The sequence below is a fragment of the Peromyscus californicus genome, unplaced genomic scaffold (assembly GCF_007827085.1).
Source record: "Peromyscus californicus insignis strain IS unplaced genomic scaffold, ASM782708v3 Scaffold_13__1_contigs__length_99412109, whole genome shotgun sequence".
NCBI lineage: Eukaryota > Metazoa > Chordata > Mammalia > Rodentia > Cricetidae > Peromyscus > Peromyscus californicus.
In genome coordinates this window covers 33,724,742-33,742,743 of record NW_026294424.1, presented here as the reverse complement: position 1 = coordinate 33,742,743, position 18,002 = coordinate 33,724,742, and the positions used below count along the sequence as shown (strand labels likewise).

The 18,002-nt window shown below is 52.3% G+C and overlaps 1 protein-coding gene and 1 long non-coding RNA gene across 3 annotated transcripts in view; one reads left to right on the top strand and one right to left on the bottom strand.

Annotated features, from left to right (window-relative positions):
* Positions 1 to 70: 70 nt before the first annotated feature.
* Positions 71 to 9,112, bottom strand: LOC128108362 (uncharacterized). The gene is made up of 3 exons (XR_008217450.1): positions 9,002 to 9,112; positions 2,771 to 2,880; positions 71 to 1,908 (listed from the first exon to the last, which is right to left on the bottom strand). It is a non-coding gene; the product is annotated as an uncharacterized LOC128108362 (long non-coding RNA).
* The window catches only part of LOC128108361 (neuronal vesicle trafficking-associated protein 1), a 21,743-nt gene continuing 12,511 nt past the window's right edge, over positions 8,771 to 18,002 (top strand). The window contains exons 1-3 of one of the 2 annotated variants that reach the window (XM_052734804.1): positions 8,771 to 8,956; positions 9,346 to 9,500; positions 12,767 to 12,883. In XM_052734804.1, the coding sequence (XP_052590764.1) occupies positions 9,372 to 9,500; positions 12,767 to 12,883 (246 nt within the window). In that variant the 5' untranslated portion in view covers positions 8,771 to 8,956; positions 9,346 to 9,371. Of the gene's footprint in view, positions 8,957 to 9,144; positions 9,261 to 9,345; positions 9,501 to 12,766; positions 12,884 to 18,002 lie in introns of those variants that run through there. The other variant, XM_052734803.1, reaches the window with a different exon arrangement.

Sequence of the window (18,002 nt, the reverse complement as noted above, 5' to 3'; positions counted from 1 at the left end):
CAAGTATCATCGCTGGAGGTTTAAAAATTATCCTTGGAAGCCAGAGGATGCAAGGAACCAAGTGAACAGCATTGTTCCATTCCCTTTATTTCTTACATAACTCAAGTTGCTTTGGTCTGATGGATGCCGGGGTGTGGAGAACACACCCCCACACAGGAGACCCCAGCATGTGCAGTAAACAAGCCCCCTGTCCACCCTTGCAGAGCTCTTAGAGAGACTGGGTGGGGAAGACCAGAGGCAGACAGACCCCCTCAGAGGTGGACATTACCTCGTGAGCCTGTTTCTACAGACAGGAGCATGCTTCCTTGCCTCCCAGGATTAAAGCAGACTCTATAGGGAGAGCTGGCCATGCGGGCCCAGTGGCCAGAAGTTCAACACTGTTCATGTTTCCCTTGACAACCAGAGCTCCCCTGAGTCACTGTATGAGTCACTTGGTCTGACAAGAAGCAAATTAAGGGTCTAGCGAGACAGCTCAGCAGGTAAGGGTGCTTGCCACAAGCCTGAGAACCTGAGTTCGTCCCTGGGACTCACAAGGTGGAAGGAGGGAACTGACTCCCATGAGTCTCCGTCGGACTGCCACATGTCCTCAAGTAGGCAAATAACTAACAAAAAATTAAAATATAACATGTAAAACTACTGAAGGGCGACAGCTTTGGGGCTACATTACCTCTGCATTCGTTTCTTAGGAATGTCCCAAGTGTCGACACTAACCGCGGGCACACAGTCTCAGAGCTACGGTGCTAGTTAAGCTGTCCACAGGACCACACTCCCTCCAAGGCTCCATGAACCCCAAGGCTCCATGTTCCGTATTCCTTCTTCCCACAAGAACCCCGAAACCCAGGGTGACCCCATCTTAAGAGTCTCACCATTTTCTACCTGCCAAGACCCTAATTGCAAAGGCAGGCACATTCTAGGGCTGCAGGCAACATTGATTTTGGGAGGACAGTATCCTACCCATTCAGCTCCTTAGCTCCTGTAAACCCCCTTTAAGTTTGGGGGTTTGTATTATACCTAGCAGTGTAGAAGCAGAACACTGGCAAAGTGCGGTGGTGTGGGTAGTGAAGGTTATTCTGCTGGACCCTGTGGGACTGGAGGACACAGGTAACAACAGAAGCTAGCCAACTCAAAGACTCTGCAGAGGGCACAGCCCAGGGGCATTCGGGGCTGGGTAAGGAGCCCAGTGCATGCGACTAATCCAGCTTCAGCATCATGGCTGCATGTGCCCGAAGCCAACTTCATTCTTCTAGAAACATTACATTCTCTTCAAGGTCCTGTCTCAGAACCAGATGACGTGTCTTGCATGTCAGAAGAGCTCTGGTCCAGAAGGAAGCAGGCTGACTTAAATGGATCAAAATTCAATTGCCAGGGAATCTGCACACAAAGCTTTCCACCTGACCTCTGCAGTGGGTCAGAGAAACAAGCCAGACTGTGTGATGGAGAGGACATTGTAAGTTATGGCTGATAAAAAGAAAAAAGAAGGCAACCATGGCCATATGTTCAAGGGCAGCTCAGGGCTTGCAGGCCAGGGCTGGCCAGGGGGTGAAAGTATTAATTTCCCCACAGGCACTGAACTGAGAGGCCCACTGGGTCTCAGATGCAGCCCAGCTCCTGCCTCCCATCTCCAGCACCACTGATCCGCTCCAGGGAGCTCGTGTACTTTGTGAATGCTCCCAGAGACCCTGGCTCCCCAGAGCAAGCAATGAATTGTGTTTATCCATTTGTGGGCCCTTAAAAAATTCAATAATTAATTGAAGCAGACAATGCTGTTGTTACTCGAATCTGGCCTTTCTGCGGCTTTCACTCTGGCACGGCGCTTTAATAGTCATTTGCGGACTAAATAATTTAATACGAGCTGTTTGCACGAGCTAGAAGCCCAGTCCTTCGCTGGTGCTGGCTGATCCTGGAATGCTGTGAAGAAAAGCAGAAAAGAGCCAAATGAGATTATACGATCTGGTCATTTATCTCCAGGTTCATGCTCTGGCTTGCTTGACCTCAGCTGCCCGCGGTTTGGTTCTGCTTTATGCTGGGCCATTCTTGACATGGTGACAGCCAGCAACATGGGAGCAGATTAAGCTGGGGGTAGTGAAGTTCGTTCTTGCCCCTCCTTACTTTATGGAAGGGGAAATGGAGGTCTGGGAGACCATGCTTTGCCTAGGTCTTCAAGGCTCATGTCTCCCCGACCCCAGTGAAAAATAGGAGTGACGGATACAGCTGAAGCAGGGGTGATATCGGGCACAGGGACTGGCCCTTCCCACTGGAGCCCAAATGGAACTGGAAGTCCAGAGCTGGTATGGCCAGCCTGAGCAGAGGGGTGGGAGGAGGCTGGGGGTGAGGAGGGGCTGTGGCTCAGGCAGGCAGACTGAATTCTTCAGGTGAAACGAGGCTTCATTTCAGCTCACAGTTTGAGGCTCAGAAGTCACGGTGGCAGGGACTGGGGTAGCTGGTCACATCGCATCTGAAGCCGGGAAGCTGAGATGAATGATCCTGACCAGCTCAGTTTCTCTTTTTTGTTCAATCCAGGACCCCAGCCCATGGAATGGTGTCAGCCACATTCAGGTTGGACCATCCCACCTTAATGGACCCACTCTAGAAAGTCCTTCACAGGCACACACACACACACACACAGGTGTGTCTCCTGAGTGATCCTACACCCTGTCAAGTTGACAGTCAGTGTCAATCATCACGCTGGGCATCACCTGCATTGGTGGCCGCCTCCTGCCGTGTGGCTGGAGGAACACCTGGAGAACACACTGGTGGCTTTGGTACTCACTGCAGTGTGGCAGTTATCAGCACGGTCATTTCAAATGATTGTTGCTTCTCCTCCATCTGCAAAATGGGTACAAGCATATCTACCCCCTCCACTGCTCAATATTTGTGAAGCTGAAAATATAAAAGAAAGAAAGGAAAAGAAAAGAATGGAAGAGAAAGGATTTCTTCTCATCCTTGTCCTGATCATCATCCTTGCTATTAAACTCTTGCCCTGGAGGAGACAACGGGCCTTCCCCCTTGAGGCTCTAGGAAGTTTCCAGGTGGGGGTGGCATTTGTACCAGCCAGGAAGGGCCTGCATTCTAAGTGAAGCTCAGAAGTTGAGAAGAGCTTGCTGCTTCACAGGGTGTCCTACAAAGTCCTGGGAAGGTGTGGGGTCCGAGGGGCCTCTGGAGGGACCTCTGCTGAGGCACAAGTATTAAACCAGCAGGAGATGGGATAGGGGTGGGCACCTGGAAGGATAGGGACAGTTTTGGTGGAGTGTGGCCAGCCTCAAGTCCACTGAAGAGGGCCATGGTCCTACTGAGGAACTCCTGTTTCTGAGAGAGGGTCTGGGCACCTGCTGTCTGCACAGTACTGCAAGGCCAACCACAGTGTGGTGCCTGAAGTTTGTTTGTGTGTGACAAGTGGCTCTAGGGTCAGCCTGGTGCTTAAGCAGCACCCAAAAAGGCTGGTGATGCCCTGTTTCTGGGTGGTCTGGGGAGGCTGGCATGTGGATGGGTAGGCTGTGTGGGTAGGATCTGTCCTTGATCTAGCGGGCACCATCAGCCAGTTCTGTCAGATCAATCTAGACAGGAAGAAGGACTCTATCTCTGCTGGAGTCAGACACTCCCCCATTGCCTTTGGCCATCAGAGCATCGGCTGCTATGCTGTGGCCCCTACACTCAAACTGATGCCCTTTACAGGTTCTCAGGTTCTTGGCCTCTGACTTACACCATCAGCTCTCTGGGCCCGGGGCCTGTAGACTTGGCCTGAGGTATGCTGCCAACATGCTGGGGGCCTCAGCCTGCAGCTGGCTGGTCAGGCTGCTCTCCATCCATACCCACCCAGTCAGTTCCCCTGAGAAGCATGCCCATCTCTATCTATTCCAACTCGGCTACCTCTGTCTATCCTGCTAACTCAAGTTAGAGTTGGTACAAAACTAAAGAGCTTGGATTTGAAATCCCAAACTGGGGCACCAAGGGAGAGCACTTGACAAGTCTTCTCATACTGTGCATCAGATACTGAGCTTTGTGACCATTCCTGCCCATTCATAGAAGAGGAAGCTGAGGTCCAGAGAGGACCCTCACCACAGCCTTTCCCAGAAGGCCAAGGGGCTCACAGCTCAGAGGGAAATGGGTCTTAAAAGTAATTTGGGAAAATTAGCAATCACTGGGATGTTAATAAGTCTTTAAAATGACCTCATCCCAACCCAACACCAAACACATGTATATAGGCCAGTCTGTATGCCTCTGGGCCCCATAATAATGTTTACTCTGTTCCTATGAACATAAGCTAAGAAACAGAGACAGCCCCTTTGTTTCCTGACCATTTCTGGCTGCTTTGTGTGGCTAAGCGCTAGGGAGCATGGGGGCAAATAAAATGTTAGGGATCACTGCAAATTGTGCTCACATTTTTGTGTACACATTATGCGCTTTGGTGATGCTTGGAGTTTTCCATGAATGAGTGTTTTGAAGTAAGGACAAACCTAGGAGACGGAATGTCACAATGGTGTCACGGGCAACATAAACTGGACTTGAATTTCCTCACTGTGACTTGGAATGTGGTTTTCACACTTTCTGAGTGTATAGGGACAGAGTGTACGGTAAGTGGATGCCCACTGGATGGACCACTCAGAGCATATTTCAGGTGTTGGGACTTGGTCCCCAGTGTGATATTATGAGGTATTGGGACCTTTAAGAGGTGGAGCCTGCTTGGTGTGGGGGTGGGGTTGCTGGAGCACAATACCCATTTTAGATACAAGGCACATTGAAAAAAATGATAGAAGAATGTAGAGAGTGAGGCCAGTTATAAAGAGGAGGCTATGTTGGGTGAGGGCTTTGAAAGGGAAGGTCTAACCATCAGGACAAGGAGGTGAGGAGACATTCTGGGTGGAGGAGGCAGCATCTGGGAAAAAGATGTGGGCTGGGGATGTAGCTGGAGCATACCTGATTCCTCACACTCACCAAAACCTGTCTCCCTAAACCGAATCTGTGTGCTGACTGACAGTTGACAGGTGGGATGGAAAACGTCACTAGTGAAGGTGTGTGCAGTGACAGTGTGTACCAAGAAACCATATCAAGTAGAGTAGGATGTAGGATGTACCAGGAACTGAGAAAGGGGAGCACCAGGTAACTGTTAATATCATCCTTAAAAAAAATGGATGAAGGATCTCTGGTTTGATGTGACCATGCAGTGGAAGGAAACCAAAAGTTCCTATGGAGCCTGTCCTGGGATCAGATGAGAGGGTACAGACTTCTAGAGGTTGTCTAGACCCTGAAGCCCATCCCAGGCTTGTGAGGAGCTGTGCAGCCAGGAACTGGGCTTCTCTGAGTTGCAAAGATGCACACAGTACTCCCAAGGATGAATTCCCTTAGCCAGCCAGGGGGCTAACAATACAACCATAAAAAGTATCCCTCATCATGCTTGTCCAGCAGGGGCGACTAAAACCAGCAATGCCAAGGGTTCAGAATTAGAAGCCCAAGCACCAATAACAGAAACGACAGGAACTAGGTAGTGAAAGTTCTGAGTCTCAGAATACCACTGTGGAGGTTTATCACAACTTCTATCGTATAGATGGGGAAACTGAGGCACCGAGAGGTTAGTCCACTTGCCCAACATCCTAAGAGACAGTCATGATTAAAACCAGGCCATAGTTCTGTGGCCTGGGTGTGGTTTGTCCCCAAAGGCCACACCCCGAACGTGCGAGCACCATCCCATGGCTGGGGTCCCAGACTGAACAGAAAGGAGAATTCAGCAGAGCAGCAGCATGCACCTCTCTGCTTTCTGACTGCAGATGCAATGTGACCAGCTGCACCGCACTGCAACCACCACGCCTTTCCTTCCCCACCGTGGTGGACTGCGCACTTACAGTGTGAGCCAGGAGAAATCCTTCCTCCTTAAATTGCTTTTGCTAGGTGCATCTGGTCACATGGCTTGAACATTCAGGGTGGATCTTTCCATCTCAATGAATACAACCTAGAGACTCCCTCACATACTTGCCCAGAGGCTTGTCTTCTAAGTGATTCTAGGTCCTGTCAAGTTGGCAATCACCTGGACCACCTCAACAGGGCTAACTAAGCCTATGTGGACTTACGCCTTTGAACCTCAGAACTGTGAGCTAAATGCACTTTTTGTTTTGTTTTGTGGTTTTCGAGACAGGGTTTCTCTGTGTAGCTTTGGAGCCTGTCCTGGAACTCGCTCTGTAGACCAGGCTGGCCTCGAACTCACATAGATCTGTCTGCCTCTGCCTCCCGAGTGCTGGGATTAAAGGCATGCATCACCACCACCCGGCAAACTTTTCTTTATAGAGTACTCAGCCTCTAGGGTTCATCATAGTAACAGAAAACCAACTCATAAATATGGTGTCACTGTGACAGTCTGGAATTCAACCAATAAAGCAGGGGAAGCCACAGAAAACCTTGGCTTGGGATGGCAGGTTGAGGAACAGCATCTGAATGTTAGGGTTGGGGTGGCTTTGTCTCAGTAGTGACAGGTGGAGTCAGGGATGCTGAGGTATACTTCCAAGACTCATCTGGATAAATCACACATTCTCTCAACAATCCTTTGTGGCTCTGGGTATTAGATTGTGGGTGCTAGAATGGAGTTGAGGTCACTTAATTGGGTGGTCCCACAATGTGGCATTTCTGACCCTGGCCTCTTCAACATAATCCCTCCCTGGCTAAGCTCCTGACTTCCCCAGAGCCATCTTCGTCTCCTCTTCAAATTCCTTGGGCCCCCAAAGCACTGTGCCCTTGACGTCTGTGAGTTGAATGGTGGCCCTCTAAAGATCTGCCCATGTCCTGACCCTGGGGATCTGTGAGCCTGACTTTATGTGGCTCAATGACTACCACCCACACTGACTTACAACAATGGATATGATTCAGTTAAGACACTGGGTGAGCAGGTCCCAACTCAATGATGAGGTGAGACACACAAGCCTATGTGGATTATGTGAAGACAGGGGAGAGTTGATGTGGCCACAAGTCAAGGACTGCCTGGGCCACCAAAGCCAGAAGAGGAAGAGGTTCTCCCCTGGAGCCTCCAGAGGGAGCGGGGCCCTGCCCACACCTTAACTGTGGACTTTCGACCTCCAGAGCTGTGAACACCTTTCTGATTTTTTAAGAGTTGCTAGTTTGTGGGTCATGTGTTCCAGGAGCCACAGGAAGCGAATATGCTGCCTCTGCACTCTTTCCTACCTGGACTTAGTTCCTCCCCTGAGCATGTGCCCTGTTCTGATTCTGTCATTGCCCTGGTGGGAGCTGATGCTTTGTCCAGGGAGGGGGGCAGTGTATCTTATGCACTTTGCATTTCCTGTGCCCTTCATGGGGTCCAGATATAAGCAAAGGAAACCACACAGAAGGAAAGAGCAATGCCCAGGCCAGCAAGCCACAGCATGACTGTAGCTGTCTCTGCGATAGCCTCCATAGTCTTGGAGGGAGAGGGTGGACCAACCTTATTGCTCCTTGCATGTATTCTGACTCCAGAGCGAGTAGGCTAGTGCTGGGATCTGAAAACAGCTGAGATGGTGATAAAGCCTCTCTCTTGCACAAACCAGGCAGCCTGACTGGCAGGTCCCCTGATGTCTGCAGGCTGGTGCCTGGGTGGTTTCTAACTCCATTCTCTGCTGCCAATAGGGCAACCTGATGTCATATAGGTACCTTGAAGGCCCTTCCCTCTGCCCGGCAAGGCGCCTTAGAAGGAACTCTGGGCTCTGGCCAGGCTAATCTGCTTTGACTCAAAGGCAGCCTGAACCTTACCCGAAGCCCGGACAGGGAAGCCCTGGCAGCACCCCCACTCCCATTCCCGCTTTAACGAAGGGGCCCTCCCGGAGTTTGGAACCTGGCTGTTCCTGACCTATAGGTTTCTGTTATTCCTCAGGGTCCTCTGGGGGATTTTTAGACCCCAGGTAACAACCATGGGGACAGTTAAGTTCTCAGGGCAACAGAACGGTGGTAGCGGGTAGTGGGGTACTGCTCCTCCGGTACCCGCAGCCCTACTCCTTTTGGAGATTCGCTCCCATATCCAAGTTTAGTTTCTTTCCCTGCGTCCTGCAAGCAAGGCTGGCTAGAGATCTGTAACGTGCAGTGGCCTTCATCTGGGTAGCTGCGACAGCTGCCTGGGGCACCGGTCAGGCTAGAACCCGGTTCTTCCTTCTGGGTCTCTGTATTATCCAGGAGAGCTGCGGCTGCGGTGGGGAGATCCTTGCCTTCCTTTCCGCCCTGACCGCAGACAGCTTTGGCTAGCCTGCCTCTCCTGGTGGCACCTTAAGCTCTGAACACCTGTCCTCCTGTCCTCACATCCCAGGCAGGCATCCCTAGCCACAGGACAGCACTACCTCACATCCCGAAACCTCCCTCTTTTTTATAGAGACACGCCCTCATTTTTCATCCCTCTCCCACCCAGCCTCACACTAAGAGCCACCTAGGTCTGTCATCCACACTGTCCTCCGAAAACCTTCGTCATCCTTCAGGACCCTCAAATCTGCTCGGTGGTGGGCCGGAACCTCTTTCCCTCCCTTTGGGGCTCGCTGGCTTCCCAGCATCTTCCCCCTCCCTTCCCTTCCTCCCTCCCGACAGCCCCGAGCTCGACCACCGCCCCAGGGTTGCGCAGCCCGCCAGGGTATCCCCCAGCCCGGCATCGGGAGCCTCAGGTTCTCCTTCCCCGGGTCTGGTCGCGCGCGGGGTCCCCGGGGGACCCCCCCCCCCCCCCCCCCCCCGCCACCGCAGCCGCGTGCTCCTTTGTGCGGCCGATCAGCGCGCGGGCGGCGCTGCGTCAAGGCGGAGGCGCATCGGCGCGGCCCCACGCGCACTCCCGCGCGCGGCCCCCGGGAGCGGCAGGAAGGAGGCGGCGCGCGGAGGCGGGAGGCGCAGAACCCAATCGCTGATCCCCCGGCCGCGGCGCCGCCTCCGCCATTGCTGCACGCGAGAGCGGGCGACGCGGAGCCTCGGAGCGCGCTCGGAGCCCAGACTTGCCGGAGCCGGGCGTGGGGTGAGTGCGGGTGGGGAGCGGGGCGGGCGGCCGAGCATCTCTCACGTTGAGGGCCTCCTCGGGAGACGCGCAGGAAGCCAGCGCCGCGGGACTGGGGACGCGTCCGGAAAGGCTGGGCACGGGTGGCGTCCCCTAGCCTGGCTGTGCTGAGCCCTGCCCTCTGCGGGATGGGAGTCTAGAAATGCCCATCAGTACACAGCCTGGAGACCCTGATCGGCTGCGACCGCCGCGTCCCTGCCACCTCTCTCGGGAGACCAGGCGGCGGGGACAGCGGACGCAGGGACAGCGGACGCAGGGACAGCGGGTGGGTGTGCGGAGTCCTCCTGTCTGTGCCCCGCCCCGCCCCTGCTGCCGCTCGCCCTGACCCCCACCCGGCCCTCCCTCCTCAGGCCGCAGCCTCCTGTCTTTCGCAACCATGGTGAAGTTGGGCAACAATTTCGCAGAGAAGGGCACCAAGCAGCCACTGCTGGAGGATGGCTTCGACACCATTCCCCTGATGACGCCCCTCGATGTCAACCAGCTGCAGTTCCCACCCCCGGATAAGGTATGAGCTCCCGACATTCCCGCGCTGCTGGGTGTGCACCCCTAAATCTTCGACTGCAACCGAAACAAAAGAAACGCCTTGTGCGTTGGGGGTGAGAGATGGGGGCGGGCTCAGCCTAGAGGAGGAAGACAGGGCAAGCACAATGTACTCTCGCGATTCTGGGCTGGGTGATGCTGGAGACCCCCTGCCTTAGATGACACCTTCGTCTTGGCAAGATTCCTTAGTGGAAGGTCCCCTCTTGATTTTGGGGGAGTCTTATGAGGAGCGATGCTTGTTGGTACAGGAGTCTGGGGTGAGCCCAGGGAGCAGGTCCTTGTGCCTTTTGAGGTGGTACGGGTTCAGCTCCAATTGCCTTACTGTGTGTGTGCTCAGGAATAGAGCCTCTTTCTTTGTTCCTTTTGTGAAATCCCCAGATCTGAGCTCCGGCTCACCAGTACTAGTGGAACCAGGACCATCTTTACCGTGATGCATTTTTTTTTTTTTGACTTAAAGACTCCCCTCTTGAGTACTACATCCAGTGGGGTATCATTGGTCCATAAATATATTTTCAAGCCATAACATTTAAAAGCAAATTCTATCCTTAAAGTAGAAGGTAGCATTGCAACACTCTAATGTAAAACCACACGCCCTGCATCTACAGTCCCTACACACAAAGGAGCTTGCTCACTATTCCCACATGCTTTTACATTTATTGTCTTAGTTCGTTCTGAGAAAGAGGCTCTGACTCCCAGCTCTGCATTCACTGGGCAGTAGTAGAATGGGTTGTAGGAAGGATCTGCAGTGGGTCTTCTTTCACCCCCAAACTTAGCTTCCCAAAGTGGTTTTGTTCCCTTAATTCTATTGTCTGTTTTTTTTGGGGTGTGTGTGTGTGTGTGTGTGTGTGTGTGTGACATGGGAGCAGGGAAGGGACTGGTTGCAGGTGTTTTCATTTAAGAAGGGGAGATCAGCTGGTCATAGCTGTGCACCCCACACCACAGCTGTTGGCCCAGGCTGGCCTTCATAGGATGAGCAGGGCTGTTGAGTCTTTGGCCCATGGTGGGTGTCAGGACTCGGTCCCGAGTACCCCTACCCCTCCTGCCTTGATACACCCAGCCAAGGAGCTATGTGTCCTGAAGCGGCACCTCTATCAGGTGATTACCTCTACTTGGTCCAAGCCTCTTCTTTTGTCCTTAATATGTTCCATTCCAGTATTGCCTGGCATGGTCGGCCACAAGGAGGAGGGCTTCAGGCAGGTCCCACATTCTGCCAACTAGTCCTGTTGCTCAGGGTTAGGCTAGGTGGCTCTGTAAGGTACTGAGTCACTCTACTCTTGGGGTAACTGATGAGGATGCTCCAGAAAAAGGGTATTCCTGTGGGAACAGGTCCTTGAGTTAGAAGGCTTCCAAAGTCACATCGAAGAAGACAGATTCTCAGAGTTCACCAAATGCACCCAAGGTCATTGTGCTGAAGGTCACTGGCCTCTGGGGTAGGGAAGTTTCTAGCCTTGTTACTTATTCCACTCTGCTTCTAGTTGGACACCTCTCACACTTGACAAGATTCAGGGAGGTGGGGGATGTGACTTCTGAGTGCCAGAAAATGCACTAGTGCCAAGGGCTGCCAGTCACATCAGGAGCAGCCTTGCCTGACATTCCTTAGGAACACTTGCCGTACCTGGCACTGTTCCGTACACTTCCTAGGCTGAACTTCAACATGCCCACATTGCTGCAAGGCAACCTCCACCATTGCCCTCATCTGACGAGACCTAGCAAAGAAGGCCTACAGAGTTTTAAAGAACCTGTCCAAGGTCACCTGTCAGTTAGTGGTAGATGCAGATTGAATTCAGGTGGCCTAGATGTCCTCACCCTCACAGTTCTGGATGATACAGGCCTTCTGCCCTCCAGGTTATGGATAAGACACAAAGAAGCCTTCCGTATTCATGGTCAGGGGAAGTGGCCCCAAATGTATGCTCAAGGTCACAAGGCTACATGGGTGCAGCTGGGATGTGAGGATGGCAGGGCGGTGCTCAGTGCTGCCTTGGGAAGGTGATGCCTTCAGGGGTGCATACCCCTCTATCTACTGCAGGAGAATGGCATGCCAGGAGTGAAGCCTGACAGCACACACTGAAGCTCAGGGCTCTCTGGCTCAATGCCAGGCATTGGCCCCTTTCTCCCCTATAACCTCTGGAGGCTGGCTCCACAGGTCAGGGCTGGAATGGAGAATTCTCTAGTCATTTGCCTGGGGCCTGTCCAGAGTCACTCAGTCCCACTGTCAGGGCAAGTGGGTGTCTTCCAAACCATGGAAACAACAAAGGACATACTCCCTCCAGGAGAAGTGTATGGGGAGGGGGTTCTCTCCTGTCCCATAGCCACTACTGGACACCTGCTCTGGGGAGAGTTTGGGGATCAGAGGTGAGTAACTCCTTGACCTCACTCTCCCTATTCAAGGGAATCAGAGAGGCAATGGAGCCCTGACAGAAGCAGAGCTGGGGAGGCCAAGAGAGGAATGTCCCTATAGGGTGCAGCATGGGGTCCCAGGTAGGTGTGAAGTTGGCAGGGCTTCAGGGAAGTTTGTACAGGGCAGATGTTTCCAGATTCACATGGTGGGGGGGGGGGGACCCTTCAGCGCTGTGCAGTCTAAGAGGCTTCCCAGAGCAGTTTATTCCCAGGCCCTAGCTCTTAGGTGCTACTCAGTTGTGTTCAGGTCTTCTCCAGTAACACATATGTCCAGCAGGTGGGCAGCACAGAAAAGCCAGTAGGAAAGAAGAGGTGTCCTCCCCACTCTCTGGACCAGGGTTCTGCTGTAATGGGTATCCGAGTGGTCTGCCAGCCATTAGTCCCATGGCCTTGGCCGGTGAACATCACTTCTCTGTTCCCCGGTTCTGCATTTGTCCTGGGATTGCTCTAGGACCATGGATAGGCAATGTATCTGAAAGGGCCTGCATGGAGAGTTCTCAGTGGAAGCTGCTCTCACTGCCTGGAGGAATGGTGGGTATCTTTGAACTTGTTTTTTTTTTTGTTTGTTTGTTTGTTTTGTTTCATTTTGTTTTTTTGAGATAGGGTTTCTCTGTGTAGCTTTGCGCCTTTCCTGGAACTTTACTCTGTAGACCAGGCTGGCCTCGAACTCACAGAGATCCGCCTGGCTCTGCCTCCCGAGTGCTGGGATTAAAGGCGTGGGCCACCACCGCCCGGCTTTGAACTTGACAGTCCCAGGTTCACCTGCCTAGGGCAGATGTGTCTGAGCACATCAGGCTCATCACTAACCATGTGCCTCTCTGTTTCCTGGCTAAGGTTGTTGTGAAAACTAAAACTGAGTATGAACCTGACCGCAAGAAAGGGAAAGCGCGTCCTCCCAAGATAGCGGAGTTCACCGTCAGCATCACCGAGGGTGTCACCGAGAGGTTTAAGGTGAGTGGTCGCAGGCTGAGCTGCCGTCTTTAGGTCAGGAGGCATCTGCCAGGCTGCGGAGAGGTCTTTTTAGAGGGACAGGAACAGATGCGATTCCACTTATCCAGGCCGTGAAAGCCCAACTGCTTCTAGCTCCCAACCTGGAGGCTCTCTGGGTAGGTTTTTTTTTTTTTCCTTCCTTCCCTCCTTCCTTTTTTTTTTTTTTAAAGAATTTTCCTTTTTCTTTGCTTCATCCTCCAAAATAATCATATATCATTTATTTTTATAACAGGGAAAAACCACCCATGAACTTCCCTTTAGGCAAAGGCAATAAATGTGAGCAAACATTTGCCAAACATCAAAAGATTCGCCTCACAGTTTCAGGAAGGAAGCAGAAGGCCTGAGGTACTATACCCATCCAGGCAGAGCTTTGTGTCATGCCCCTTGACCCTCAGTGCCTATGCAAGCTCCTCTAAGGGCTGATGCCTGAACAGGGTACTCCTCTCCTACATCCCATCTCATGAGGGTAGAGAGGGGACTGCAGACTCATTGGTCCCAGCTCTCTTGGTGGAGCTGTGACCAGAGTTTGGATGCAAAGCCCATGTGTTCAACTTCCAATCCTTCTTTACTTCCTGTTACCTCTGGTGATGGCTTCGGAAAAGGGTGAAATTCCAGTGAGCCCTGGTGGGAGGAGCCTTCCTCACAGCAAGGGTGTGTGTCCTCTAAAGTGGTATCTGCTCAGGGGTAAGCTGGGATGTTGGTATTCTTGAAACCTCACTCTTTAGGAAAGATGTAGGAGAAAATAAAATGGTGACCATCGCCCAGATTCAAATGGGGTTAGTTGGAAGACATCCTCAGACCTTGAATAGTGGCCCTGTATGTATGGATGATCATTTTCACAGAGATATATGAGCAATCTATTCATGGGTGTGGGGGCACATACTCACCCACTCTCAGCACATTGCAGAGCATCTGTATTATCTCCTGCTTAATTCTTGGGTGATAGTGGGAACTACAGAAGATGGACTTGGGAACCAACCCCAGTTCATAGCTGCAAGGGAATCCAGAAGAGCAGAGTGTCTTCATGGAGTATTGAGTACAAATCTCTTCTGCTTCCTGTTGCTTCTCACTGCTGTCCAAGTCTGCCTGGTACAGTGGGTTCCATGGATGTCACTATCCTCTGTGCCCCTGGTGTATGCTTGTAGTAGCTCATTTGAACCTCCCAGCCTCCTTCCTCCTTGCTAGTAACAGGTACTGCTTTCCAAATAGGGGTCTGCAGTGAAAAGGTACAGAAGTCTGTGTCTGCATTTCTGTGGGTATGGAAGGGTGTCAGGCATGCCGAGCTGCTTTTCCTGGCTCAGGGGTTGACTGTTAACATGATTGAGGTTCGTGGCCAGTATTAAGACGGATTAACGTGAGGTCAGCATCTCTGTTCCACTCTGGGATCAGCATGGTTGTCCTCTGTTGCCATTCTTGGCCCATCAGCATCATGGGCACTTGAGATCAGGTGCAGGATCAGACGTGAATGTCAGAGCAACACTGTCTGAATGTCATCTTGCCTGAGCATGCCCTGGTTTCTCATGTCTGATTGGATGTTTGTCCCCATCACCAGCTTAGGTCAGTGAGTAGTGTGGTACCCAAATATCTTCTCCATCTGTTGAATGTGTCTGTGTGTCAGGCTCTGTCCCCTCTGGTGTTCTTGGTTTGTGTTTTTCTCACATGCTCACCTGAGGCAGGTCCCTAGATCCCTTGCCTAAGGCACAGGTGACGCACATTTGGCCCCAGGGCCCTAGGCCGTCATGGCTGGGCCTCTGTGCGGTTACCTGGTTTCTGTTGCCCAGAACCGTGGGGCTCAGAAGACCCAGGAAGACCTCAGACAATCTCTACGCTCCCAGTGGGCAGGCTGCGGGTGCCAGGAGGCTTGCTTCACCTCTCTTGCTGTCTCTGGGTGTCTGGGAAGGTATTGGACACAGTGGGGGCCCACTAGGGGCTTGCTCTACACTGCAGTATTGCCTGGTCTCACACACAGCTGTCAGGGTTTCCCTAAGCCTAGCTTCTGTGCCTCCTTTAGGACTTACCCCCAGGATGGCTAGGATTCCCCTCATCTCTCATTCTAAAACCAGTACCTGAACGCCCATGACCTGAGCTCCAGCCCCAGGCAGGAATCTATCCCCCTCTCTCCTTCCCTACTGAGGATCCCAGAGATGCACTTACCCCAAGTTCCTGTTGCCCTCTACCAGGAGGTGGTACTTCCAGAAGCAAGCTTTGTATCTTGAGTCCACATACGCTTCAGGAAGTAGGATGCTATCATAGTTCTCTCCGTGTTAGTTGGGGAGACTGAAACAGAGCTTGGGCTCAGGAAGCCTGCTCTTGGGTTGTGGCGTTAGAGGCCACAGTTTTACAACAGATGTCTCCCCACACCCCTTTTCTCTGTTGACTCAAACCCTGTTCCAGAACTACCACTGCTGCCTTGTACCCCACAGAACCCAGGTCCCTTTCCTACTCCAGCAGCCGAGCCAGATGATACCCCTGACAGTGTCTTTTTTTCCTCTTAAGTCTTGCTTCTGTGTCCGTCTAGCCCCACCCCCTAGCTGTCCCCTTTTAAGAAGCTGGGCTAGCCTACACCTCTCTCTGGGCATGGGCCCTGTGATCTCTGCTATCCCAAGCAGGTACTGAAGAGTGGTCTCAGGAAGCAAAGGCCCCTTGACCTGGCTCGTGTCTTTGAAAAGGAAACCAGGCCACAGGAGCCCCCTGAGACATGAATATTGGCTAAAAATGAAGGTGTAGGGCTTGTGCGCAGACAGCATTTAGGAGCAGCCATGGCAGCACTGCCGGAGTCCTCGATACCATCGCTCTGGCGCTTACTGCACTCAGTAAGAACGGGCTAAGTAAATGAGTGACTCATCCATCATTCTGGTGGACTCCTGTGGAGGGGGCTTGGCACAGTTTCCACAGGGTGTCCCTGTGGGCTCCTTAACAGCAGGCCGCTCTCCTGAACTAGCCTTCTTACTGGGTCAGGGCTGAGTATGTGCTCACTTGACAGTTGTCATAGGGTCAGCAGATGACCAGCTAGAGGCCTCAGTCAGGAAATGGCAGAAGCAGGGTAGGATCGCTAGGAGAGCAGCCTCCTGGGGCACTGAGGCGGACTCAGAGGGATGACCCATGTTCTAAGGGTGTCCCTTGCATTTGTCAGCTCTGAGCTGCTTCAGAACCAGAAAATGTTAGTTCCACAGGGTTCCACCCAGGTGACAGGCATTTTAGCCAGCTCTGCAGTTGGATCGATGTCTCCTGAGGTTCTACGCTTTTCTTCTTGGTGCACGGTCTGGCACAACAGCAGAGACATTTGAAGGGCTCGAGCCCTTTGGAAATGCTGAGAGTGTCTACCCTTCTGGAAAGTTCTCTTGGCCTCTAAGATTTAATGACAGTTTCTGCGTTCGTGAGTGCACACATACAATGTGGCTGTTGTGCAGGGCATCAGCTGGTTAAAGGTTTGGGGTCGTTTCTGAACATGGGGGTTTAGGGGAAAGAACAGGATGTCTGGAATCAGGGACCCACCCCCTGACCCTCCCACCAGGGATTAGTCACAGTGGTGGCAGGAACAGTACACTGTTCTGATGGTGATTCGGTTCTTTTCCTCTACATGTGTATAAATCCGGGGAAGGAGATCCTACCACAACAGATGAGTTTTGTGCACCCATGAGCCTCTTTGTTCTTTATCTGTATTGTTAAGGTGTGCCCATCTCTCTTAACTTTGGAGCGCACCCTTGAAAGCAAGTGTCTTTTTGGATATTACATTGTGGTTATCACTGGAGGATTAATCTCTTGGCTGCAAGGTTGCTAGGTTGGTTGCTAGGTAACAGCTGGTGGTGGGGGGAAGGAGGGGCTTTGTAAGGTTGCTACACAGGGATAGCAGGATGAATCACCGCTGTGGCAGCCAAAAGCCTAGGCTTCCAGTGAGGCTTGAGTCAACGGGGAGAGCAGCCATTTCATTAATCGGAGGTGTTTTTACACCGAGAGTAAGTGCAGACTAGGATGTTGCTCAAGTGAACTAAACCTAAACATTAAACCAAACCAAACCAAAACCCTGTGCTTTCCCACTTGTGCGGGCAGTGTGTAATGGGCTGCTGGGTCTGCTTCTTAATGTCCTGGAAGATGGATGCTCCACAGTGAGGCAGGCTCAGGGAGGGCTCTGCCAGCATTCTCTTGGGCTCTTTATGCTTTGTGGCTTCAGGATGAAGAGGGCTGCCTGAGGTCACACACACCCTCCAGTTACGGGTTTTGTGATGGAGCCACACCCCTCTCTGGTACCACCACCCCTCTAGCCTTGAGAAGTTCTAAGGCCAGCCTTGCACATGACCACCTTTCAAGGTCAGGGTATCTTAGGAGAGGCCACTTAAGGATGGTCCTCCAAGCTGGCAGTCGATGCCGCGGTGGAGGTGTCCCTTGGCAGGCTGTTGCAAATGATGCTGTGGGTGGTTTGTTTCCTTCTCTCGAATCCTTAATGACCTTGAGCTTCCTGTGCGCCTGCTTTCCACATTCTCTAATAATCCCCATGTCAGGTTCTAAGTCACACTTATTAACTGTTTATAAACGGCGATGCAATTTTCCTACATCCAGTAGAGAGTGTGTGTGGGGGTCTTCGTTCATGGTGGTGACAGAGACCGTAGAAACTTGTTTAAATACCCTGATGACCTGCAGCTGGGACCACCCACGTCTGCAGCTGTGGAACCTGCAGATTCTGGGTCCAGCTATGGAGTGAGGGCTTCATCCTGGCTCAGGTAAAACATAGGCTGAATCACCTTGGGGTATATGTCTGTGTTCTCGTCCGTGTAGTACCTAAAATATTTAGCTCTGTAAACACTTGGAGGTTTCAGGATTCAGTCTCTGATTTTTTTTCCCTTCCCTGTACTGCATTAGTCAGCAAAAGGCTCCTTTCCTTTCCCCTCCCTGAGGGATGGAGGACCGAGACTGTAAGTGCCATCGACCTGCTCGGCCTGGGCCCTTCGTGAGCCTTGTTTTTCTTGCCCTTGGTGGCAGCATCAGACCACTAGCCTTACTATTCTCATTAAGGAGTAGCCCCAAGGTCAGTCTGTTAACGGATGAAGACAGGACTCAGGCCCACATCCTGGACACTGACCCT